The 24,638-nt window shown below is 44.7% G+C and overlaps 3 protein-coding genes and 1 long non-coding RNA gene across 10 annotated transcripts in view; 2 read left to right on the forward strand and 2 right to left on the reverse strand.

The window, feature by feature from the left end:
- CENPP (centromere protein P) overlaps positions 1-1,617 on the reverse strand; it is a 147,129-nt gene extending 145,512 nt beyond the window's left edge. For 2 of the 3 annotated variants that reach the window (XM_074603291.1, XM_074603290.1), the window contains exon 1: positions 1,069-1,617. The gene's annotated coding sequence lies outside the window, so the exon portion shown is untranslated. The remainder of the gene's footprint in view (positions 1-1,068) is intronic. The other variant, XM_074603292.1, reaches the window with a different exon arrangement.
- A 53-nt stretch (positions 1,618-1,670) lies between these two features.
- On the forward strand, positions 1,671-16,888 carry NOL8 (nucleolar protein 8). Of its 4 annotated transcripts, none has more exons than XM_074603275.1 (17): positions 1,671-1,705; positions 2,195-2,369; positions 2,537-2,599; positions 3,429-3,507; positions 3,813-3,960; positions 4,896-4,964; positions 5,291-7,231; positions 7,516-7,632; positions 8,878-8,997; positions 9,343-9,427; positions 10,316-10,457; positions 12,020-12,103; positions 12,887-13,164; positions 15,036-15,162; positions 15,604-15,674; positions 16,444-16,526; positions 16,820-16,888. In XM_074603275.1, the coding sequence occupies exons 2-17, from the start codon at positions 2,231-2,233 to the stop codon at positions 16,871-16,873; spliced, it is 3,600 nt and encodes a 1,199-aa protein (XP_074459376.1). In that variant the 5' UTR covers positions 1,671-1,705; positions 2,195-2,230; the 3' UTR covers positions 16,874-16,888. The 4 variants fall into 4 exon arrangements, with proteins under 4 accessions (XP_074459376.1, XP_074459375.1, XP_074459378.1 ...); XM_074603274.1 differs by lacking the exon at positions 1,671-1,705 and adding an exon at positions 1,708-1,775; XM_074603277.1 differs by lacking the exon at positions 1,671-1,705 and adding an exon at positions 1,708-1,775 and having other exon boundaries at positions 5,303-7,231.
- On the reverse strand, positions 8,800-18,985 carry LOC141749580 (uncharacterized). Of its 2 annotated transcripts, none has more exons than XR_012589405.1 (6): positions 18,864-18,985; positions 18,143-18,201; positions 16,885-16,940; positions 13,812-13,892; positions 12,342-12,391; positions 8,800-9,876 (listed from the first exon to the last, which is right to left on the reverse strand). It is a non-coding gene; the product is annotated as an uncharacterized LOC141749580 (long non-coding RNA). The 2 variants fall into 2 exon arrangements; XR_012589404.1 differs by lacking the exon at positions 8,800-9,876 and adding an exon at positions 10,268-10,354.
- Positions 18,986-19,660: 675 nt separating this feature from the next.
- On the forward strand, positions 19,661-23,227 carry LOC141749190 (uncharacterized). The gene is made up of 4 exons (XM_074602258.1): positions 19,661-19,746; positions 21,706-21,819; positions 21,972-22,090; positions 22,270-23,227. The coding sequence occupies exons 1-4, from the start codon at positions 19,661-19,663 to the stop codon at positions 23,208-23,210; spliced, it is 1,260 nt and encodes a 419-aa protein (XP_074458359.1). The 3' UTR covers positions 23,211-23,227.
- The last annotated feature ends 1,411 nt before the right edge of the window (positions 23,228-24,638 follow it).

The following is a 24,638-nucleotide window of genomic DNA, read 5'->3' on the forward strand; positions in this document are numbered from 1 at the left end:
CATTTGCTGTAGTAGAACAACCAGTTGTTCTGCAGAGAGAAAGCAAAGCTAATCAGACACAGACACCAAATCCAGCTGTGACCAATTCACCTAACAACACACCTGATTAAATCAGTCAATCACACCTGTTCCTTCTAACACACCTTTCAAGTAAACAGCAGAAAAGAGACATAGAGAAACAACCGTGTTTCATAAATAGTTCAAAATAAATAAACATCAATTTTAAGAAAAAAAAAATCTGACATTCAGCCTGGACATGACACATTAAAAGGACTATGGAGAATATTATGCAGCTCAACACCAACACCTTAATACTTTCAACCAGGAAAAAAAATAATAATCTAGTTTTATGTGTGTTTTAAACAACCCCTGCTGTATTTGCAAGATCCACACTAATATGGTTCAATACAAAAAGGATGAGGGAGAAATAGGATTTTGTTGGTTTAGTTCATCAGAAACAGCATCCTAGTAACACTTACAAGAAAACAACATTCAAAACATGTTTTGCATTAAAAGTTTATTTAGTGAATAAAGAAAGTATATGCAATTAAAGAATCGCTGAGATTATGCCTAGTGGTAACTTCCTCTGAAATTTTAGAGCAATCTTGTGCAATGTATGACAACGAACAAGATAGCGGAGAAGAGAAATTGAAGTTCTCCAGCTTCAATGCATCCTACTTTTTTTTTTTTTTTAACTGGATACGTTGAAGAAAGTTTTGGTTACAATAAAGAGCATGCTCTGGAAAAAAGAAAAACATTACAATAACCGGAACTTTACCCTAGGTCGTTAGCTAATTCCTCTTTTAACAGCTGGCTGTTTTGAAAACAGTAACAGAACACATATATTGCTTACAGCTGTTTTAACTCACATGATTTTACTAGACTGCAGAAGACTAAAGACTGCTTATAACTTCAAAGAGCATTATCTCTAGAAAAAAATGCCTGCACATACTTTTAATTAAATAAAACGTAAATTTAAGGACAATCAATCACATCTCCTCAGCCTAAGCGTGCACACACATACATATATCGGTAAATTAACGGTATATATTTCACTTTCCTACGCACCTGCACGTGTATACACCCCTAAACGTTTGCTTTTACGCTGCCACAGGAAAAGCTTTCCAGAGTTTGAGAAACGAGCAGGCGGGGTTCGGCGTCTCCTGGCTTTGCTTCCAGCCTTCAAATCTCACGAGGTGGCGGCTGCAGAACGCGGCTCGTCCGGCTGCGCCAGGGGGCTGCCCCAGCCCGGCCCTGAGGAGAAAGGCGCCGCGCCCTGAGGAGAGCAGCGACCCGCGCGGCACAGCCAGCGCGCGCGCCCCGCGCCTTCGAACTGCGCGCGCCCAACGCGCCGGCTGGGGGCCTGGGTGCTACCACAGCTGCTGCCCGTGCAGGGAGGGCCACCCGCGCCTTCGTTCCCCCCTCGCCAAGGAACAAAGCCGCTTGAAGGGCGGCTCCCGAGGCCACTACTCGAACTGGGTAGCAAAAGTATTATTTTGTTATCTATTTGCTTATTTTTATTTTTTATTTTTTCATTTCGCGGAGAATCACCCTACTTTTCTTCCCGGTTAGTTACGCCCAAACCGCCTGCAGTCACAAGACCTTCCCCGTGTGTTCCCATCACACTTGACCGGCCGGAAACAGGCTCCCGAGCGCGGCGCGGGGAAGCTCGGCGGCCCCCGCAGGCGGAACCCTCTTTTCGCCAGTGAGAGCCGGGAAGAGGTGTCGGGGGGAAGGTTAACGGAGTGGCGCTGCGAGGATCGCACATGGCGGTGGTGAGGGAGGGTCGCGGCAGCGCCTCTCGGGTGGGGGTTCCCTGCTAGTGCCGCGGGCTCTCCCGGGAGGCGGGAGTGGGGGCTGAGGGCGCGTTGTGACACCTCCCTCCCCCATGAGTCCCTTCAGCCCCCCGCGCTTAGAAAATCCTTAGAAAGCTTAATATTGGGAAGAGACGCTGGCACTTGCACCCCATCGTACGCTTCGAGGCTTAAAGCCCCCCAAGGCCTAACCCCGGGTGGGTTACGGCACTGCAGGGCTCAGTGGTGCTGGCTGGAGCAGAGCGCTCCTTGGCTTTGCTCTGCTCCAGAGGCTCTTTGTGGAGGATTTCTGACCGAGCGACGCGTTCCACAGCTTGGTATGATGATTGCATGAGTTCCTACGGTGTGTTAGTGAACTGTTATCTTTTTTCTTACTACAGGTAAAGAGAATGCGTGTTTCAGCTTGACTTCTCAACATGGAGAACAAACAAGTCTCAAAACGCTTATACGTTGGAGGGCTTAGCCATACCGTTTCTAAGGCTGAACTGGAAGAAAGATTTGGCAAGTTTGGGCGTGTTTCGGATGCAGAGATTATTACCAGAAAAGATGATCAGGGTAACAGTTTTGAATCCATCCTTTCAAAGTGAATTGTTTTTCAATCTGTATTCTGAAATGGAATTTTTGCTTCAGAGATGCTTTATTTTCAGGAAATAGCTTATTTTTCAGTTTAGAAGAAATGCTGAAATTATATAGGAATTAACTGAATGTTTGTCATTGAGCAGGGAACCCAGTGAAAACTTTTGCTTACATCAGTGTCAGCATTTCCGATACAGATCTTAAAAAGTGTAAGTACATTATTTATGCTTTTGAGTCAAGTTCCATTACTGAAAATGCATCTAGTTGTCAAATCAGGATGTGGTTGAGGTAGACCCTGTTTCATTCTGTTGTCATGTTCATTCCATTTTCTTTAAGCTGCAGTTTTATGGAAGTTGTTTTACTGGAGTTTTCAGTAATTAGATGTAAGTAGACTAAAAAGATTCCTGTGACTGAAATAGGTGATTTATGAGTTTGTTCTAATCCTTTTATGAAAGGGTATAGGAAATGTGCTTCAAATGCTTTCATCAGGTCCATAAAATGTTAGAAGTGACTTGATGTGAGAAGAAATGTAGTTTACATAAAGCATGCTTCAGTTAAAGCAATTGGTTTACAAAACTACTGGCATAGTTATAAACCCACCTGTGTAATATGTAGCAGCAAAACGGCAGGTGAAAATACCTGAAAGAAGAAATGGTAATATGCCCTTTTACTTATGGAATGCTGCCATTAGGAATAGGAAAGCTGAAGTACAGAAGTACTTAAGTAGAGAAGAGCCTATCTAACAGTAGTGTAGAAACTTCAGAGTACATATATCTGAATTTTCAGGTTTGTAGTTGAACTGAACCATGCAGACTTGAATGACTCTTCTGAAGTCAGAACTTTTAATTTTGGATGTAGACCTTGTTTGTTTAAGTTTTGGATGTCAGACCTTTTGTATGCAAACTTAAATCAGGTGAGTAATGGAGTATAAGATCATGCGAAAGAAACTTCAGACTATCATAGAAGGAGGCATAGTTACGTCTAACGTGTATTTTTTTAATGTAGAAAATATTCATTTCCCGTCTCCTTGTTTTACAGGTATGTCAGTTTTAAATAAATCGAAATGGAAAGGGGGGACACTGCAAATTGAGTTGGCCAAAGAAAGCTTTTTGCACAGGTAAAAATCAATTTTAAAAAATATATGTTGTTGCTATAGCTACCCCTTTTCTGTTTACCTGATAGCATTATGGCTGTGCTTTCCTCTGCTACGGTCTTACTCTTTCTGGGTTTTTTTGCCATTGATGGACTGTTGATGCATATTAGATACTGCAGCATGTTTTCATCATTATTCCCTTGAAGGTAGCAGATACATTAGTTTCTTAAGCAGTGAATGGTTACTGTTCTGTGGGAGAGGGTCCCTGCCAGCTATAATTTAGCGTATAGGCAGACTTTTTTTCATATATGATGTACTTCTTGGTACAGGCTCGCTGTAGAGAGAGAGGAAGCAAAGCTGCAGAAGGAAAAGCCACAGAGAAATGACGAAACGTGTCTGTTGGAATCACTGAAAAAGGCTGGAATTGTAGACTTTCATATGAAAGCAGTACCAGGTACAGAGGTGCCAGACCATAAGGTATGGTGGGGTAAATGTATAGAGAATTAAACCAAAAAAACCCCACAACAACCCAGAATTGAGCACAAGCTTATTACATTTAAATTTATGTCAAATCTCTACACTTTATGTAAAGAAATTGTTATGAAGTGTGACAATCCAACTTGTGAAAAGTAGTCTAAAAGAAATTCCTTATGGGTAAACATGTAGAATGTTCCTGTCGTCCTTTGAAATGACTGGAAATAATCTTGATCATACTGTCTTCTCTGTCATCTTGAATTAGTAAATGCGTTGTTATTCATTTATGTTGGCAATATCTTCATGTCACCCTTAAACGCATGTAAAGAGAACGTGTCTCTTATTTTCATACAGCAGATACATTTTTGACTGCTGGGTTGTCAGACTTAATCTCTGTGCTTCAACACATTTAGGATCAGGGTCTACACATGCTTATGAAAGTAAGACTTGGAATAAAATCACTGAACATGCAAATTTCGGCAGAAAAAACTGTATTTACTACAAAGTTTTCAAAATTACTTGCTAAGCACAGAATGGGTTTGGAGAGTGATGGGGTGAAATTTTAATTTTTTAGTGGGAAAGGGGAAAAAGGCAAAATAATAATGATCCTGTCCATATAGATATCCATGTTAATTCATAAACCAGAAGCCTTATATTAAAAATAGTACTTGTAAAGTGAAGAAATTCAGTTTTTTATTGTCAGTATTTATTTGCAGATTGTAAAAAATTTGGGGTTTTGGTTTGCTCTTTTTTTGAGAAGGAAGCTGCCTAAGTTGCACAGTACGAACATATCTCAAGAGAGTAAACAAAAAAAGAATTAGTCACAGGTGGTTCTTTATTAGTGTTTCTGTTATCAAAGAATATATCTCTTGTTTTATTCCAGGGTTATTTTCATTCCTTTTTTTGTTTAACACTGATCATTTTTTCTTCCCTTTTAGAAATGGGTTGTTGGTAAATTCGGCAGAGTCTTGCCTATCCTGCACCTTAGGAGTCAACAAAAAAATAAAATATCCTTTTCCTATTGGTTGGGCATAGGCACAATTCCCTTCTTTCTTTCATCATATGGGGAAACATTTGCTTAACGGTCTTAATGTTGATTAATGTGTCATACTTGATTCACTGAATCCCCTAAGTAAATCTTGCAGTAAGTTTGTGCGATTTGAATATTTTTATTTTTTTTTTAGACTGCAAGTCAGTTGCTTAAAGGGTTATAGTCATAACATTGAAAAGGACTCTTCATTGGCCTTTCATGCAGCATTTAACCTGTTTGTAAAGATTGGAAGTCTGCATGATGAAATAATCATGTTGCTTTAATTCCTTAACTCAGACTAACATTGTGAAATACGACCCATCAAAATATTGCCATAACCTTAGAAAGCTGGAACTAGACTTGACACATGCGGTTCCTATATCTGAGCTTACTTGGCACTTGGAAGGGACAGAAGACAGCATAAACAAGAAGCGGCAAGGAGAGTTCCCTGTAACTAAAAAAACACCTAAAAAACTGAGGCCACTGGGCAGTAAGGCTCTGAATGGAGCAGCAGCGCTCTCTTCTGGGTCCCAGTCACATTCAAAAAAGACAAGCTCCTCACCTCAACTAGATCAAGGATCAAAATCCAAAGCCAGTGAGAAGTCTAAATTGCCTCCATCAAGCGGTCTTAATAGTACAGTATCAGGGAGAGGTTTATTATCAGATAAAATGAATGTTTCTGGAGTTACAGCTCAAAATAATATGAGTATTTCTGATAGTGATATTGATTCTGAAGAGGAAATCAGAGCAATGGTAAAGAGAGAGAGTGAAATACAGAAAGCCGAAAACGTTGAGATTGAAAGTGACCACTTAGAAATTGTTGGGGATAATTTTGAATTAAAATACAATAGTCACTGGTCCTTAAGCAGTCCAGGTGCCATGAAGAAAGCTATCAAAGGAAGTTATAGAGAGAAAGAGACTATGGAATGCAATAATGTTTATGATTCAGCAGATAGAGATGAAATTATTGCTGAAAGTAAAATTCCAGATCTAAGCAGCAGGAAAACTGCAATTTTAGAAGATTCTAAACAGGTGAAGGTGGAAAATAAAGAAATATTAAATAACAAAAAATGTGATTTGGTAAATGACTCCTCACTGAAAACTCACAAGTTAAAAGAAAAATACACTGAAAGAAAAGAGAAAATGAAAAAATTCAAAATTGCTGCCTTGCAGAGTAGAGCAGCTAGCAGCACAACAGAGACAAGTGATAGTGAAAGCTCTTGTTCAGATCCTGAGAAAGGGGAGTCTGAAATCAGTTCTGATTATGAATCCATGATGCAAAACTGTTACCGCTTAGACCTTACTTTAGATGACTTAAAAGCATTAGCTACTGAAAACTCTGGGACAACAGAAGAAGAATCAGACAGTACACAGAGTTCCTGTCAGTGCAGTGTTGAAGAAAATCCTAAGGGTAATGTAAATAAAACAACACTTTCTAAATTTCACCCTGCAGTTAAAAAAAAGTGTATCTGTCCTGAAGATGTACTTGCTGCAATTTTAGCAGGGGAGGAGAATGAAGAAATCTCCAAGGGACAAAATAATTTACATTTGAAATACCAGCCCTTCAGAGGAATGGGGTCCCTTTGTGAAAAAGAATTAACCAAGGACAGCACTAGTTTAAAGAAGAGGTCTGTAGAAAGTTTAGGTGTTGAAGCTTGTATTTCTTGCTGTGGGGAGGAGTCATCTAAAAGACAGTCTAAGAACCATCCGTTGCATTCACTTGAAGTCAGCAGCAAAGAGAGACAAAATACGCATTGTGAACAGCATGAGGAATTGTCAGATGCTGCCTCCTTAGAAGATGAGAGAGATCAGCCTGTTTCCAGGTCACGTTTACAAGGAAAGAACAAAGATGTGAGTTCTTTGCAAAAAGACCAAAATTCAGAGCATGGAGACGCTGCCCCTTGTAGTGATCAAAGTGAAGATGAGGGCAGCGACATGGAGAGTAATGCTGCAGTGTCACAGAAAAGAGTTAAACGACAATTGAAAAGCCCAAAACTGCTTTCAAAAAAATTGAAGAGGGATGTAAGGAATAAAAATCCAGAAAGTGAAGGTAATAAATGTCAGAATGGGAGGACAAGCCTTCTGGAAAACAAGGAGCTTCGTCTTCATGCTGCTGCCTCAAAGGAACCTAACACAGAAAAGAAAGAGTTGCTGGATAACCAGAGGAGACTGGCAGCTCTAGAAGAGAGACAGAGAGAGAGAGAATTACAGAAGAAACTCATTCAAGGCGCTCTTTCAAATCTGGTAATTACATTCAACTTCCATCTGAATAGCATGCAGTAAAAGAAAATGGGAAACAAATAGATGTGGTTTAAGGTATTTTAAAATCATAGTCTGAAATTTCTGATTACATTGCCAGTTTTGTTTTGCTAGTATACAAAATGATGCGTACCCAATTCCTGGAATGTCTCCAGAGTTGCAAGAGGAATAGCAGATTCCTCCTTTCGTGTTGTGGAAATGTCTTTTAGATGTTTATGTACGACTGTAGCAAGTATTTGATGTGTTCGGTATGTTTCACTCTTACATAGGATAGCCAGCCAGCAGGCAAGCATAAACACATCATATTCAATTCAGATGTGGAAAGTGAAGCTGAAGTAGATGAGGTGTTGAAGAAAGATACAAGTTTGGGAAATACGCATGAAAAAGTAAGTGTTATTGGGGAAAATTCCAGTATTCTGTAAGGTAATGCCACATCAATATGACTATGCCTTTTATTCTGAAGACTGTTTTTCATAGTGAAGTGACAGAAAAAAGTAGATAAGGTTTGAATTAATATGAATGAAATTTTTTTTTTTTTTTTGGCTAATGTGAAACAGATTTCTAAGAACTTAACCATGCATCTGATAAAGCTGGAGAACCTGGAGAATTTGTGAGGAGACTGAGACTTGATTAAGAGATAATCTAACTTCGATTAATAGAAAAAGAATGTTTAAGTTGTAGGGCTTATGCATAATTTTAAAATTTTGTTACTTCAAAGGAAGGGGAAGAGATTTGGCTTGAGTAGTACGGAACTCTTTGCTCTTTCAACGCTGTGGACAAAGAATCTCTATTAATGCAGCGTCTTGTTTTTAAAGTGATGTTAGAGTCCAAAGAAGTTGTGTGGGACTTCCTCTTTACACCTAAGCTAACTGAGACCTTATTTAGCAGACTCTTCAGGATTTTACCGCCATATGTTCAGCACAATTAAGTACTTTTTTCTGGAGTAGAACTTCTTATCACATTTTTTAATCGCATCTCTGCTAAAGCTTTAAACCATTGGTCTTGCTTTTGTTGGCTTTTTTCTTCATAAATGCAGTAAGGTTAGGACCATTCTCACTACTTAATTAAAACTTTCTTTTCTCACTTTTCCTCACATTTAGCACTTCTTTTTACATATGTGTATCTTACCCTGTATTTAGAATCCCTGGCCTGTATTTTTCCTTTTCTTTAAAAGAACATCTAATTCTATGGAAAATTGTTTCAAAGCCATGGAGTGCTTACCTTTTATAATCATTGATATTTATTAACTGACTTAAACTACGTCCTAGAGTTTATACCAAAAATGAAGCTTGTTCAGAAAGGGTGTAATTATACATTGATATTTTAAAATTGGTCTCCCTTGACACAATTAGAAATTTGGATTTTTATACCTAACTCTCTTGTATTGTAACACGTGAGTTACCCTTTACATGGATATTTTGCCTATGCTAAAATTTCATAGTTATAACTGTAGAGCAGAATTGTACAAGGTGTGTATATATACAACATAAGATTTGAAGTGCATGGATCAGTAAGTGAGCTGGTTGTTAAAGAAATCTACTGGAAAACATATGAACAAAGTTGATACTGATTTATTTTCTCAAAATGATATAAACAATTGCTTTTTTGTATTTTTTTTCTATTTAACAAAGGATGAATCTGCTTCTAAAACTTTGGGCAGACTGTTTGAAAGCAGTGAGGATGAGCAAGGTGATACAGACGATGAGAGATTCAAAATTAAGCCTCAGTTTGAAGGCAAAGCTGGTGAAAGAGTGAGTGAACCCATTACTGTAATTTAGTTTACTTCTCAATCTCCATAATGCCATTTCAGAAGAACATAAGGTAGGTTTGCATACTTGCTGAATATGATTTTTACAAACTTGCAAGAGAATTCTGTTAAATAGAGGAAACAGTAGCCATGGAGGAAACAATGTGTTTTGGGGAGTGGGAGGAGTTTCTCTGATGTTGTCATCTTTGAATACAAAGAAATTTCTAGAGAAGGTATCACGAGCTAAAGGTTATTAATATGTTGGCATAATTATACTAAAAAAAAAAAAGTTACTGAGCATTGATTTTTCTTCTCCAGTGCTTAATAGGATCTATTACATTTTGTTTAGCTCTTGAAATTGCAATCACGATTTGGCACAGATGAAAGATTTCGCATGGATGCTCGATTCCTTGAAAGTGACGGTGAAGAAGAAGGTAAACCTCCTCCCATTTCCTGGTTAATGACAGTAATAGACCTATATCGTGGAGCCTTAATTGTGGATACTTGAAGCAACTTACAGGCTAAGCCTCTCTTGCTTCTTTAGTGACTCCTTAAGGAAAATAACCCAACTGCGTTGTGGCTGTACATTGTATATATTGGTAGTTGTGTTTTCTGAAATGTATATGTTGCAAAGGTATTTGTAATAGTAGAATGAGACATACTTGATTGATAAATCAACATTGGAAAATATATTTTTTTTAATACAGGATGATATCAGGATGTGTTTATCCATGTTTTTCACAGGATAGGTGGTGACTTTAAAATAAACTTTTTGACCATTGCATTCACTTGAACCGTTTTGTTGTCACCCTGCAGTCCCCGGCTGATTTGGCAGACTTGGAGAGTTTGGGGTTTTTTGTTTAAGCAACAGAAGGCAGAAAAGCTGAAAAAGGCAAAAAATTTTTTAAAGAGTTATTCACCCACACACACCAAACCCAAAATTTTTAACGTAGTTTTCAAGACTCAGAATTTGTTTCTGAAACTTATTTTTTTGCCTAGTTACGCTATTCCCTTTGTTGCTTTAATGTGGTCTTCTGTACAGCATCTGTCAGTGGCAAAGCGGTTGACATTTATGTGATATAAGCGGGGAACGGGTTAAATAATGGAGCTGATTTTCACATGAAATAGATGTCCATGACATTTCTAATCAAAGATTTTCGAAGTACAAGGGAGAGAGCCTCTAAGTAGCTTTTAAATGAAGGAAATGGTGTGTTGATATGTGTGAGCTCTTCTAGTACTGTAGTAATGTTATATATCAAATATTACAGGCTTACTCAGGTCACAGTGGGGGAAAAATAATGTATTTATTTTTCTCTTGGCAGAGACAAACATCTTGAAGGCAGATGAGGAAGAAGAGCTTGCTGCGGAGAAAAAGAAAAACCTGCAAATACTGGGAAGCCTCTTGAATATCAACCTTGAACACCCTAAGACAACTAAAACGGCCACAAACGCTAAGAAATTCAAGTATGAATAATCCATTATCAAAAAAGAAGGAATTTTAGGAAGGCTTCATTTTTGTCAGTGTTTCACAACTAAAGGTTCTGCCTAGCTGACTGAGAAAAGTATTTCCTTCTCTGTTATGTGCATTTGAAGTCAGTCTTTAATGCAGTTTCCCAACTTGAGTGTCCCAATAGATTATACAACTGGTAATTATCATTGTTTTAGGGAAAAAATTATCAGATGCCTGCTTGAGTTTCTTGTAATAGATTTTGAATGATTGGATTGTTCGTTATGAAAAATTAAGATTTTACTAAGTCCTTGCCTATGTAAGATATATTTCTGTTCTCTGTGGAGACAAACTTAGGTTGGCTAAACAAAGAACGTGTGAGTTGGGCAGTGAGTCGCTAAGTTAGACTCTAACTTCCATAGCAGTTAATAAGGTTATTGTTTTCTCTGGCTTACAGGTGATTAGCATCAAACTTCTTTTTCAGTGGAGAAATATTTTTTTTTTTTCCATTTATCTGTATGTCTGCTTTTGAGAAATTTCTTCATTAGATTAGGAAATTGTTACATGTTGCTGTTGGGCATGCTCTAGCCTTCACTAGAGGATGATGCGATAGGTTCAGAAATGTACTGTTGGAAGTATTGTGACGTTTAACTATGCACTTTAACAGATCTTGGTCTGTGGACTGAATTGGTGGAAGTTAGTAGTATTAAGGTAATTAAATAGCGTGCAATTAGTAAATTTTTACCAACAGTCACTACTAGAGTTGCATCAGTGACTGCTGACTGCTAGACACCATTGTGACTGCTGCACAGTCTTATTTAATCCCATGATTTCTGTACAAATGTTCATGTATTTTCTGAAGACTAAGCAGAGGGGGAAATAATCTGTGCAATCCCAGACATCATCTTTGGAAAGTTTTGTGAATTACAGTGTTCTCTAATACCTCAGTAATGATACAGTATGTAACCATTTAAAAGCAGTTAATTTATGCCGTGAGCATTAATTTAGGGAGAGGAGGGGAAATAAGTGATCACCTTCTTGCATTGCCGTAAGGCAGCGTGGGCTTTGCTACACAAGCTTTGAGGTCAGTCTAGACCTTAGACTGCTTTAGCTGAAAGTCCCGAAAACGTTTAAATTTTGAAAGATGGGTATCATGAGGTTTTGTTTGTGTGTTTTACTTGGGTTTTATTTTGTTTTTTTCCCTTGGACTAATTGAATTTATGCAATGTTTGGTACTAGAAGAAATAGATATATTGATATGGATATATTGATATCACTCTTCAAAAGATAAACAGGTGCAGGTATAAAGTTACTCTTAATGCATAACACACATGACTTGAGGTCTATGTTTTATATGAAATATTACAATTTCATTAAAGCCACTTCTGTTTATAACTTTTCCTGATCCTGACAGTGACTAGCAAGTACTTTGTAAATGCCAGTTAGGTTTTGGATTGATTTGGAGCATTTTGGTAAAGAAGTCAATGTGAATTGGAATCCAACAGTAAAGGTTGAGGGTAGCTTTCAGTGGAACATCTAGAATGTCTCATGGTTTTTCTTTTCCTTTTGATTTTTATAGAGATATTAATGCCCTCCGCTATGATCCCACAAGACAGGACCATGCAGTTTTTGAAAGGAAAACAAGTGCTACAGAAAAAGAGAGGTAATGTTATAGTTTGGTAACTACAATGGTAATGTTTCTTCCCGCAGAAAGACGGCTGTAGCAGAAGACTGAGTTTGAAACTATGCAGACTGCTCTGTTTGTTTGTTTGTAGTTCTCTCTGTTATTGCTAAAATCAAGATATAATAAGAATTGTGACCACTAAAAACACATGATTCAATGTCATCTTTTCATTCTAGCATCTACTCTCTGCATGCATTTTTCTGTCTTCCTTACTCACCTTCAGGCTATCCCCTTTGCTTCAAGTCATGGACTTTAAGATTTGCAAGTCTGTGAGGAAAAAAAAATAAATTAGCTCTTAATATTTCTTTTGCCAGGAAGTCCTAAATATCTTAATTTATATGCTATCACATATTAAGTGAAAAGTCAGGATGTGGTTAATTATAAAGTAGCCTTGTTCCTGCCTTTAGTGTGAAACCTCAGATGTTTCCCCACTGCATACCCTCCAAGGGTGGGTAAATTGCAGGAGGTGAAAAGAAATGGGTCAAAATTCTAAACCAAAAGGATAGTCATGCTGCCCTATGCCAGAAACCTGTTTCTGGCAATAGGAAATACCCTACTGCCAGAACGTGGAATTGCTAAGAAAGAAGTAGAAAACAAACCAAACCAAAAAAACCCCCACCAACAACCACCAAAACCTTAAAAGTGAAGTACTAATTCATGTGCTTGTATAAGTTTAGGCAGACATTAATAGCAAGGCTGCCTCTTTGGGAACTTTTAAAAATATGTGTGCTGCAGTACTATCCTTTAATGATCTCGTTTCAGTAAAGCTCAAAGGAAGAAGAAGAGGGAAGAGCGTGAGAAAGTGCCTGAAGTGTCTCAAGAAATGTATTATGAGATTGCTGTTGATTTAAAAGAGTTGTTTGGGTCTTCAAAGAGCAAAGCACAAAAAAATGAAGAAATACCCTGGGACAAAAATGAGGCGGAGGACTCTACCCGACCTGACCATTTGGGACCAAACGCTAGGAGTAATGGAGCTCAGGAGTCTAGTGGTTTCAGGTTTTCCTTCTTTGGAGACACGGAGGAGTCGGGCAGAAAAGAAGGTAACAGCAGTACGTATATAATAGTACAGTTTCTAATGAGTAGCTTATGTCAGGCACTGTAGAGTAATACAGTGTCTAGAAACTCAGAATCCAGGGGATTTTCAGAGGCAAAAGTCAGTAATTATGCAAAGTCATTATGATCTTCTTACACTTGCCAAGATTGTTGTATTTTAATCACAGTTAATTCATGCTTCCATCCCAGGAATTTTGAAAGGAGTATTTTGAGAAGAAACTATAGTTGTTTTTTGAACAGTGATGGAAAAACTTATCATCCACTACATTTCTCAAGGAAAGTCGGGGGGAGACATACAAGTCAAATCAGGTTTCATATAAACTAACAAAATTTTAAATAAAATGTGTGTTAATTAAGGTAGCACTATGAGCAAAAGAAAATCTTAGAGCTGACCTCAAGATAGTTTTATTACGTACTTAATTTTATTATTGTACCTCTAGAAAATTGAAACCGAATGACACATTATCGGGGTGTCCTAGCCTCTGATAAAAACAAAGGCTATGAAATCAAGATTAAAAAATCTGAAATCAAGTAACTTAATAAGTAGTAATGTAGGAAATAAAAGAAACTGTGTGAAGTTAACTGAAATACAAAGGAAAAAACTAAAAACAAACACAGGAGAAAACCAACAGACCTCCACACTTCTGCTGACGACAGAAAGTATTCAGTGTCTTCTGAATGCAATAATACGGGTGTCAGAATCTGTAGGAGATGTCTAGAACAAAGTGGAAAATCAATACCTGAGGTGAGATGTAGTTCAGAGTTCACAAAGTTCTTAACACTGAGAACTGCACTTGAGCACTGTGTCTTATATTTGCTGTTATGAATAATTATTGGTTTATATTGTGTAAGAACCCTGTTTGGTGGCAACAGGGCTACTGTGCGAGCTGCTGTATTGGCATAAACAAAAAGGGAAGTCTCTCTCCATTGCACATAGCTCAAACTTGCTTAGGTGATTTTTGTGATTATTTTTGTTGGGTTTGTTTAACCTGACTTTAAGATCACGTGTGTCATGTGGAAATCATGAAGGGAGAACATGTGGATAGTCTTTGAGCACAAACTATGAGTGTTTTGTGGACAATTTAAACTTGCAAATGCTTACTTTTTCCAAAGTAGAATTTTCTGATCTTTCTCTTGCATAAAATACTGTTTGCGTTTCATGGTCTAGTTACTGTTGGGTTTGGAAACAGTTTTATATTGCCAGAGAGAGGCACCACAGGAGCTATTCTTTGTTCTGGTCATCCAGACAAGTACTGTGTTTATACACTAAAACAAAAGTGTACCATAGCTTTCTAACCTTAGTCCTTTTGGTGAGGTAAAGTATTAAGGGCTCAGTACGTGTTTAAGTTACCGTGTGTGAACTGGGCTTCTGGCAACTGGCTGTGTATGCTACGGGCAGGAATACATCCGTGAAAATAACGTAGCTTAAACACACAGAAAGAATAAGCTAAGGCATTATGAATTTCTTTGCAAAGACAGTTATTAAGAAAGCTTTTATTCCGACTTCTGCAAGATAAAAATAGGAATGGGTGCAATTACTCCCAACTCAGTTGATAATGATTGTTAGATCAGAGTGACTTGATAGAACCCTGGACCCTAACAGCAAGCTTCAGAAGGACTCCTGCACTTTTTCCGTATGCTGTGATGATACCAGTTGTGAATTTTGAGGGTGAATGTGTATGAGAAAGCAAACTAAATTCACACCTGCCCAGAGGGTGATGGAAAGCCTGGGAGGGGAGGTTTCTGTCCTTAAATATGCCTTTTCCAATTTACGTTATTCACTCTGAAGTAGAAATTTTTACTGAAAAGTGAGGAAGTAATCTGATTTTTTTTTTTTTCAATTGTGATACTATTGCAGAGCCCTATGTACTTGAAGTAATAAAACCTGTAAAAGCCACATGGCAAGAAGATCCACGTTTCCAAGACAGCAGTTCTGAGGGCGAAGATGAACCAGAGGCACCAGAAAGTGAAAGGGACAAAGAAATGCAAGTTATATTTGTATTTGTTGTCTACTGGGTTGTAGTAGTTTGATGCTATGAGAATATTAATAGCAGCACTCAGGTCATGGGAAACTAACATCTTCATTCCGCATCTTGAACAATGGAAGTTGTCTTAGGAAACCATTTCTTGCTGCACAGAATGTAACAGTCAAAAATCCCAATACCACGCTTGATTTGAAGTTGAGTATAAAAGCTAAGTTTCTAGCTCAATGCCTGAGAACTTCACTGGGTAGTGGGTTTGGCCAAAAGTCAAATATCTATTAAGTTTTCTTAAGAAAGCTTTTTTTTATAGAATGCTATATTTGGTTACTACGGAGTAATATTCTTCAAAGCATACTATTTCTCTGGAGCGTTACAGCTTTAACTTGTGTTAATGGAATTTGACAGTAACTTTTATGATGCTAAAATTCCTTTCTGTTTGTCTAGGTTTTTCTCTTTACCACAGACAGAAAGTGCTAGGTTTTTCTTCTTCTCCAAAGGTGACGAACGACTAAGAGGTATAATAGAACTTATTCCCTCCTTTTTTTTAACTCTTACTGAAACTCAATGAGAAAAAAATAACCGCCTCGTTATTAATGTTTTGTAGTTAAAACACAGATGAGAGGTTTAAGAAAAAAAAAATTGCAAATTTCCATCATTACATGTGGTATAAGTTGTGGTAGCACATCTCACAAGAAAGTCCTGGTGAAATAATTGCTGAGCAGCTGTCTTCCTTTCCTCTTTTCAGAGGAAAACTGCCCAGCATGTGGCTCGTCTTTTAGGGCTTACAAAAAAGAAAAATCACTTGACAGGTTATCTAGACATTTTGGATCCTTTCAGGCATACATATGGTCTTTTAGCTTTTTTCTGTGTTTTGGTGTTATTGTTAAGAATATTGAATATTCTTATCAGCCACATACGTCCATATGGTTCTTGATCTTAAAGAGTGCAGGTTTTTTTCTTGTGAATATAATGAATTTCATAGTTAAAACCAAACAAATTTAATTTCATAGTTAAAACCAAACAAAACAACAACAAAAAAAACCCACACCAAAAAACCACAGGCCACCAAAACAACTGCTTTCGGTATTTTATACAATGAATTATCAGGACAGCCTCAAATAATGTTTGTTTCCTGAGACGTGTTAGATAACTATCATTAAATGTCTGTGTAGAATTTACTGTGTTAACCCTTCTGAGCTTATTGCTGTGCTGCTCACGAGATTTACAAACAGCAGCGTATTTGGGAGTGTTTAACCATATCAATTTGTTCTTTGTTTTATGCAGAGGGCCCTAAGTTATTTTGTAGATCAGTAGAGCTCAGTGAAGAAAAAGATGGCTGGGAGGACAGACGTAGATTATTGCTTGAGGTGAGTATTTTAACATCTGTTCCTTGGTAACACAGCTGCTTATTTGCTTAATTTGCATTAAAAATTAATTCAGGATCTTTAGAAGGGCTTGAAACTTTATAATTACCAGGGAACTAAAAATTTTTTGTGTAGAAGTGTATGTAACATTATGTTCTGATGTCCAGTCAGGTAAATTACTTAATCTCTATATTGTACAGGACCAGTTACTTTACTGCATGTAAAAAAAGTGTTTGAAACAAAGAGGTGAATTTAGAAACTTCTCTTAATATTATGTTAAATTGAAATATTTTCAGGAATGCCGGAAGAAGCATAAGGATGCAAGAAGGAAAGTGAAAGCAAAACAATAAATCTTTCTTACCTTACTGGTCAGGAATGTTCCATGTTTCTTCTTTGAAGAAGCTGCAGAAAAACATCCTTTGAAAATTTTAGGAAATAATATTGGAAAAGACTGTTAAACTTCTTTTAAATAAGTACATGTTTATTGTGACAATTCAGTGTTTGTACTAAGGCTTGGTATTTTTTTGTCTACACGGTTTAAATGTGACTTGCTACTTTGCAAGATTTTTGAGAATTTGATCGTGTTACAAAGATAACACAGGGTTATTTTGCTGAGTTCTCAGGTCCTAGTGCTGAAGGAGGGTGAGAAAGAGCAGTCTCTGTGAAAGAGTAGCTCCATGTCTCTAAGACTATGTAGCATGTATCCTGCCAAACATAAGAGAGATCCTGTTTGAGATGCCTTTACAAATATTTGGAATGCGTTGTTTCCAGAGTAAAACTTTACCAGATTAATTAACGTGCTCTCGGCACTCATTAGGGCGATGAGCACTGACTGCTGTCAGTCGGCTTTAGGCCAGCCGGGCACCGCAACCACTGACCGGGCTGCGGGGCTTCCAGCTCTCGGCCCTGCCCGCACTCGCAGCCCAGGCCCCGACAGCCAGCGCCTCTGCCCCAAAAACCTGTGGAACAGGGACTTTCCCCCCAGGACAAGCCCCAGGGACGCTGCATCACTGCGTGCAGAGCACCAGGGCTGGGGGGCTGACAGCAGTGAGTCTGACAGGGACCACAAAATAAAAATTGGCGATTTTTTTTTTGCTTAAAAGTCCTAGACTGAAGGCTCCATGGAACAATGCAGACTGAGCCACAGAAAAACATGCCATACAGAGTCAAACAATAATAATAAAAAAGAATAAAAACCATGTGACACATCAGTTTCCATCACGTTTCATTCATTACATTTCTACTGTCAGTTAGAGGCTCAAACATTAATTAGACTGACACCACAGACTTAGTCAAAATTGAGTTACACCTAGGAAAAGGCTATTTCGCACTCGCCTGTGGAACCAGTAGGAACAAATAGAAGAGAAACTCTTGACCCTAACAAAGGTAACAGGCAGCTCTTAATTTATCCTAGATGAAAGTTCAGGCTTTGACCCAAAGGAAACCACTCCTAACTACCAAGGGCCCTGCTCAGGCAGGAGGCACGTTCTGTTCACTGCAACTCCTCATCAGCTTTTCTGCACTGGCAGAAAATTTGCCTTTTCTATCTGGACTAGCTGTAGCATCCCTGAACTTGCAAATGTGTGTCCCCGCTCCCCTAGCCCCACGTGTGTGATTACCTGAGCAGGAAGCGGAATCAGCCACGCAGGATTTTCTTCCTGTGCTGCAGAAGGTGACACTGGGAAAAGAAGAGCAGAGAAATGAACCTGTTTGTCACACCCAGCCAACAGGGACGAGCCGGGGGTCCTGCAAGCCACTGCTGCCCTCGGGAGCAGGGAAGGGACAGAGCCTCCGCACAGAGAGAGGGGGCCTGGCATGGATTTCATCTCGAGCCCTCTTCCTGCGCCCAAAGCCATGCAACTCCCTCTCTTTCTCAGCCCCAAAACCAGCCACGTGAGCCTAGTTGCCAGCCCCGGGAGCAGGAGAGCTGGTCTCCGTGTCTGGCCCTAAACCGGCTCCCCCTCTCTGCTTCCTCGCCCCCTGGGCGACGCTGAGGGAGCGCAGCCGCCCCACAGCCCGGAACCCCCAGGGCCCCACGGGCACTTTGAGGGGAGCGCTGGGGACTGCGGAGAGCCCGGCCCCACGTCCCTGCGGGGCGGCAGCAGCACGGCCCGGGCTCCGCTTTCTTACCGCCGGGCTTTATTTCTCCGGCATCGCCAGCATCGCGCCCCAAACGCCGCAGGCCGAAGGGACCCCGCGGGGAGCCGGGCCCAGCCACCCCGCTCCGACCCGACAATGCCCCCTCAAGCCCCCGTTCCCTCAGCCCCACTCAGGGCCCTCCCGGTCCCCACTCCCATCACCCCTCGGGACCCTTCAGGCCCCCCACCGCCCCCGAATCACCTTGACGCGGTCCAGCTGCCTCACGGCGTGCTCGCGGCAGCCCCGCGGGCCCGGACCGCTCCGCTCCGCTTTCGAGGCGGCCGCCATTTTCCCCCGACTTCTCCGCTTCCGGAGCGCCCCGGCCCGCCCCGCCCATGGCGCGCGCCCATTGGCTGCCTCCCCGCCGCCCGCCCCCTCAATCCTTGAGAAACTCCGCTCCATTGGTTCGTCGAGCCGTCAATCCCTACTGCGCCCCACCCCCGGCGAGGCGCGGAGAGGCGATCCGACCAATGGGAGCGCGGCGCCCGCGCTCTGATTGACCCACCCTCCCGCCCATCCGTCCGGGAAGCCGTTGCCATGGTGAAGACGCCCCGGCAGGGGTGCGGAGCATTCGCCGTGGCAACGGGGCCGTGCGGCCGGGCCCGCCGGCGGGGAATTCACCCAAACCCGGCTTTTTCTCCTTAAAAGCTTTATAGAGCTGTGTGCGATAGCACAAAATAAACCCGTCGCGCGGCCCGCCCCCGCGCCCCGCAGCGTTCCCTGGGGTCCGGCACTTCGCGGAAGAGCCGGGCTTCCGCAGCTCGGGGAGGAAAACGGGCCGCGAGGCGGGGTCAAGGGGAACGGGAGGCGTGGCCGAGGAGGGCCGGGGGGCGGAGCTGAGGGGGACGCAAGAGGAGGGCGGAGAGGCGGGGCCGAGGGGGCAGCAGGCGTCTCCCCAGCTTCATTACCGGCTTGCGGTCGTAAGGTCTTGAGCTGGGACGACCGGCCCCGCCAGTGCACAGCGGTGCTGCGCTCGCTGCCGTGTCCTTGCGGCCACAATGCGGCACCGCAGGCGGGGGGCGGCGCACGCGCAGTACAGCGGGCTCCACAGCGCTCAGTTCTGCCGTCTTGCGGACACCGTCCGGTACTGCAGGCGGGGGCCGCACATGCGCAGTACAGCGCGCGTCGCAGCGCTGAGTGCTGGCGAGCAGCAGCCGGTACCGCAGCTCGGGGCGAGAGGCGGGGCCGAGGAGGGTCCTATTTTCCCCAGACTGGCTCCCGGCTGCACAAATCGAGGTGGATTTGGCTTTCCCGGGAGCCCGAAATTGGCATTTTTTTGGCCGGGGATGGCGCGCGGCAACGGCCCGTGCGGGGCCGGCGCTGCGGTACCGGGCTTGGCCCACGGCGGGGAGGGGTTGGGGTCGGGGCGGCAGCAGCGACCGTGCGGTGAGGCGGGGCCGGGGGGCGGGGCCAGTGAGGGAGGGGGCGTGGTCAGAAATGGCCGGGGGCGTGACCGGGGGCGTGGTCACAGGGGGCGGGGGTGTGGCTGAGATGATCAGGGGGCGTGGCCAGGGCGGGCCGGGGGCGGGTCCACAGCGCACACGCCGCTCCCCGCCTGCAGTAACGGCCTTCGGCCGCCGGGCGGCAGCACCCCCTTAATTAACCCGCTCTCGGCGCTCATCAGGGCGATGAGCACTGACCGCTCTCAGCCCGCTTTAGGCCAGCCGGGCACCGCAACCACTGACCGGGCTGCGGGGCTCCCAGCTCTCGGCCCTGCCCGCACTCGCAGCCCAGGCAGCGTCACCCAGCGCCTCTGCCCCAAAAACCTGTGGAACAGGGGCTTCCCCCCGGAACGAGCCCCAGGGACGCTGCATCGCGCTGCGTGGGGCACCAGGGCTGGGGGGCTGACAGCAGTGAGTCCGACAGGGACCACAAAATAAAAATTGGCGATTTTTGCTTTCCTGCATGAAAACGGCGTTGTTTTTTCCCTTTCCAGCTGCACAAATTCAGGTGGATTTGGCTTTCCCAGGAGCCCCGGATTGGGATATTTTGCCCCCAGAATTAGGGCGGGGGGGGTGTCCGCCAGCACAGACCAAGAATCAGGGGGTTCACGGTATTTCTGCGCCGTGGCGGCAGCTCCCGCTCAGTGTGTGCAGCCCTGCAGGGGAAAGTCCCCGTTCAGGGGAATTGACCCCAAATCAGGATGGGAAAAGGGGCAAAAGGAGACGGGGGATGCGGCAGCTTTGGAAAGTGCTTTGTGAAGAGACACTAGTGGGGAGGGAGAGTTTCTAAACCCTTTCTATAAACAGCCTTTCTTTGCATTTTAGAAACCTCATATAGCATAGACATTTACACTGCTGTATCTATTTACACACACACACACATATAAACACACCTAGAGAATACGTCATCTATTTAGACTTCTATAGAATATCTTTTACAAGTTAGAGCTATTTAGACTTATATATCAACACTTATACAGAACATCTAATTAGTCTAGCTATCTATTTAGATATATATTTTGACACATGAATAGCTCTTTATTTTGTTGTCTAAACTCCTTTATATCATAGAGGATCATAACATCCTTAGGGATATAGGTTTTTATGATGAACTCCTTTTATATATAGAAATGACTATTATTTTTCAATAGATATAAAATTGACAGATTATTCTTTATTTCAATGCCTCACACCCAGAGTTACAGGTTGTAACATTTTTAAATCACAACCACCGCCCCTGGAAGTTTCAGACATTTTGGGGCTGTGACCTGCCTCTTTTGGGGGGAACGCCATGTAACCCCTACATCCCCACGCACCTGCTCCTCTACCGCATCATCACAGCCCATGTGACATCGTGGTGTCCCAAATGACATCATCACCCCCCCAGGCACACACACATACACACACACAACCCCAAGCGCTGTGCCGAGCCAGGGCCTGCTCCAGCAGCGCTGACCCTCCGATGTCTCACAATGTCTCACGAGTCTGAGCTTCAGCTTCAGGCAGGAGTTGGAAAACTGGCAGGGGGGGAAGAGCAGGGACGCCCTGCATCTGCCTCATGCCGGGTAGCGGGGGCTCATCAGTTTTCCTTTCTCCATCAGTCTACCATCATGGGAGGACGGCCAGGCATACGCAGGAGAAAGAGAGAGGCACAGCCGCTGCGATGCCAGTGTTTGCCTTTGTCCAGGAGGCAGGGAGCAGGCAGAGGAAGGGGGGTAAGTTGCCAACGCTGCACCCCGGGGCTCTGCACGGGATCTCAGTCTGGCCGAGGGCTTCAAGCGCAAGGACTGAGAGCAAGAGCTCTGCCAGACAGTCCTGTGCCACAGTCACTTTGTCCTCACAGCCATGGACGTGTTTTCTTCCCCAGGCCCTGGGAACTGCTCCTGTGCTCCTCCTGTGCTGCCGAGGGCACCCACAGACACTGCTCCTCTTTGAGCAGCAGCACGGCCAGCTGGGAGTGCGACAGCTGTGCTGGCCTGGGCACCGGTAAGAGGCAAAGCACCCGGGTGCCCGGGGGCCAGGGGCCAGGCGAGGCCTGGCAGCGGGTGCCCAGGGTGGGCTTGGCAGAGCCTCTCTGCTCCAGGAGGGCTGGGGGCACCGCTCCTGGCCTATCCTGCCCCGGGCCTGGGGGGCCGTGCCCTTGACCTTCCTGCTTCCCCTTACAGCCTCCAGTGCCACCTCGGAGCTCGCCGGCCCCAGCCGGGCAGGAGCGGGGCCTTCCCGGGGCTCCCCAGCACCTGGGAGCAGCAGCCCTGGCACTGCCAGCCAGGCGGCAGCAAGGCTGTTCCGCAGCTCCCCAGCACTCGAGACTGGGATCCAGTCTGCATCGGGGTCTTCCCGGGGCTCCCCGGCACCTGGGACCAGCAGCCCTGGCACTGCCAGCCAGGCGGCATCAAGGCCGGGCCACAGCTCACCAGCTCGTGCGAGCGGCAGCTGCTCCAGCCCACCTGGACCTGACCGCACGCGAACCCGCTCTCGGCTGCAACATCGAGCCCAAATTCCATACAGCCGGCCTAGAAGACGCCATGAGAACAGGCAAATGCCAGCCCCAAGTGCTGGGAGCAGCACCCAAAGCCAGGCGGGGCGGGGGCCCTCCCATGGCTCCCCGGTACCCAACACCAGCAGCCCCAGCATCGCCAGCCAGCTGCCATCGGGGTCCTCCTGCGGCTCCCCAGCACTCGAGGGCAGCAGTGGCTCCAGCACCCCTGGGCCCACGCGGGTGCGAGCCCTCTCCCGCGCGCAGCGTCGGGCCCCAGATCCCTACAGCCGGCCCAGACGAACACGCCGCACCAGGAGCCCTGCGCCAGCCCCCAGTGCTGAGAGCAGCACCCCCAGCCTGCCGGGGCTGGACCCGTCCCACCGCTCCCCAGCACCCGAGACCAGCAGCCCCAGCACCGCCAGCCAGCTGCCATCGGGGTCCTCCTGCGGCTCCCCAGCGCTCGAGAGCGGCAGCCGTTCCAGCAGCCCCGGGCCTGTGCGGATTAGAGAAAGCTCCCGCGTCCAGCGTCGGGCCCAAAATCCCTACAGCCGGCCCAGACGACGACGCGGGACCAGCTGTGCCCCATCCCCGAGTGCTGGCCCTGATGCCCCCCCTCCTGGACAATAAACTTTGTCTTTAATCTCAGCAGTGGGAGACTGGGAGATTCCATGCTCATTTGTCGTCAGAGAGGAAGGAAAGGAGCTCTGTCATTTCGTGATCATAGAATCACAGCACCATAGAATGGTTTGGGTTGGAAGGGACCTTAAAGACCATCTAGTTCCAAGCCCCCCGCCCTGGGCAGGGACACCTCCCACTAGACCAGGCTGCTCAGAGACCCATCCAGCCTGGCCTTGAACACCTCCAGGGATGGGGCATCCACAACCTCCCTGGGCAACCTGTTCCACCGCCTCACCACCCTCACAGGAGAGAATTTCTTCCTAATATCCAATCTGAATCTACCCTCTTTCAGTTTGAAACCCTCACCCCTCGTCCTGTCATTACACCCCCTGATCCAGAGTCCCTCCCCAGCTTTCCTGTAGGCCCCCTTCAGGTACTGGAAGGCTGCCATAAGGTCTCCACGGAGCCTTCTCTTCTCCAGGCTGAACACCCCCAACTCTCTCGGTCTGTCCTCATAGCAGAGGTGCTCCAGCCCTCTCATCATCTTTGTGGCCCTCCGCTGGACCCGTTCCAACAGGTCCATGTCCTTCTTGTGCTGAGGACTCTAGAGGGGCACGCAGTGCTCCAGGGGGGGTCTCACCAGAGCGGAGTAGAGGGGCTGCATCACCTCCCTCCACCTGCTGGCCACGCTGCTTTCCATGCAGCCCAGGATGCAGTTGGCTTCTTGGGCTGCAAGCGCACATTGCCGGCTCATGTTGAGCTTCTCGTCCACCAGCTCCCCCAAGTCCTTCTCCTCAGGGCTGCTCTCAAGCCATTCTCCACCCAACCTGGAACTGTGCCTGCGATTGCCATGACCCAGGTGCAGGACCTTGCACTCGGCCCGGCTGAACTTCATGAGGTTCGCACGGGCCCACCTCTCCAGCCTGGCCGGGTCCCTCTGGATGGCATCCCTTCCCTCCAGCGTGTCGACCGCACCACACAGCTTGGTGTCATCGGCACACTTGCTGAGGGTGCACTCAATCCCACTGTCCGTGTTGCCGACAAAGATGTTAAAGAGCACCCGTCCCAGTACTGACCCGAGGAACACCACTCATCACCGGTCTCCACTTGGACGTTGAGCCATTGAATGTAAACCCTTTGAGCGTGGCCATCTAGCCAGTTCCTTATCCACCAAGTGGTCCATCCATATGACCGCTATACCCAAGACGGCCTCCAACCACCACATCACCCGCAAGTCCGAAACAGTGGTTTGGCAGTGGCTTAAGAGGCAATTTAAACGATGATTAAATGAGGATTTCAGTCCGGCCCTGGGAGCACCCTCACACCTGGCAGGGTCAGTGGTGGGCTCCGCGGCGCTTGGTGAGGAAATGGCCCTGCTGCCGGGGCGCTCACCTGAGCCCGCAGCCTGGGCTGCCTTCCCCTGGGGACTCCTCCTGA

Source organism: Larus michahellis, chromosome 10, assembly GCF_964199755.1.
Source record: "Larus michahellis chromosome 10, bLarMic1.1, whole genome shotgun sequence".
In the NCBI taxonomy this organism is placed as follows: domain Eukaryota; kingdom Metazoa; phylum Chordata; class Aves; order Charadriiformes; family Laridae; genus Larus; species Larus michahellis.

Coding starts and splice junctions, on each gene's coding strand:
- NOL8 (XM_074603275.1), top strand. CDS start 2,231: ATGGAGAACAAACAAGTCTCAAAACGCTTATACGTTGGAGGGCTTAGC. Junction 3,961..4,895: donor CAGAGGTGCCAGACCATAAG/GTATGGTGGGGT, acceptor CTTCCCTTTTAG/AAATGGGTTGTTGGTAAATT. Junction 4,965..5,290: donor GGAGTCAACAAAAAAATAAA/ATATCCTTTTCC, acceptor ACTCAGACTAAC/ATTGTGAAATACGACCCATC.
- LOC141749190 (XM_074602258.1), top strand. CDS start 19,661: ATGCGGCACCGCAGGCGGGGGGCGGCGCACGCGCAGTACAGCGGGCTC. Junction 21,820..21,971: donor GAGCAGGCAGAGGAAGGGGG/GTAAGTTGCCAA, acceptor TTTCTTCCCCAG/GCCCTGGGAACTGCTCCTGT. Junction 22,091..22,269: donor CTGTGCTGGCCTGGGCACCG/GTAAGAGGCAAA, acceptor TTCCCCTTACAG/CCTCCAGTGCCACCTCGGAG.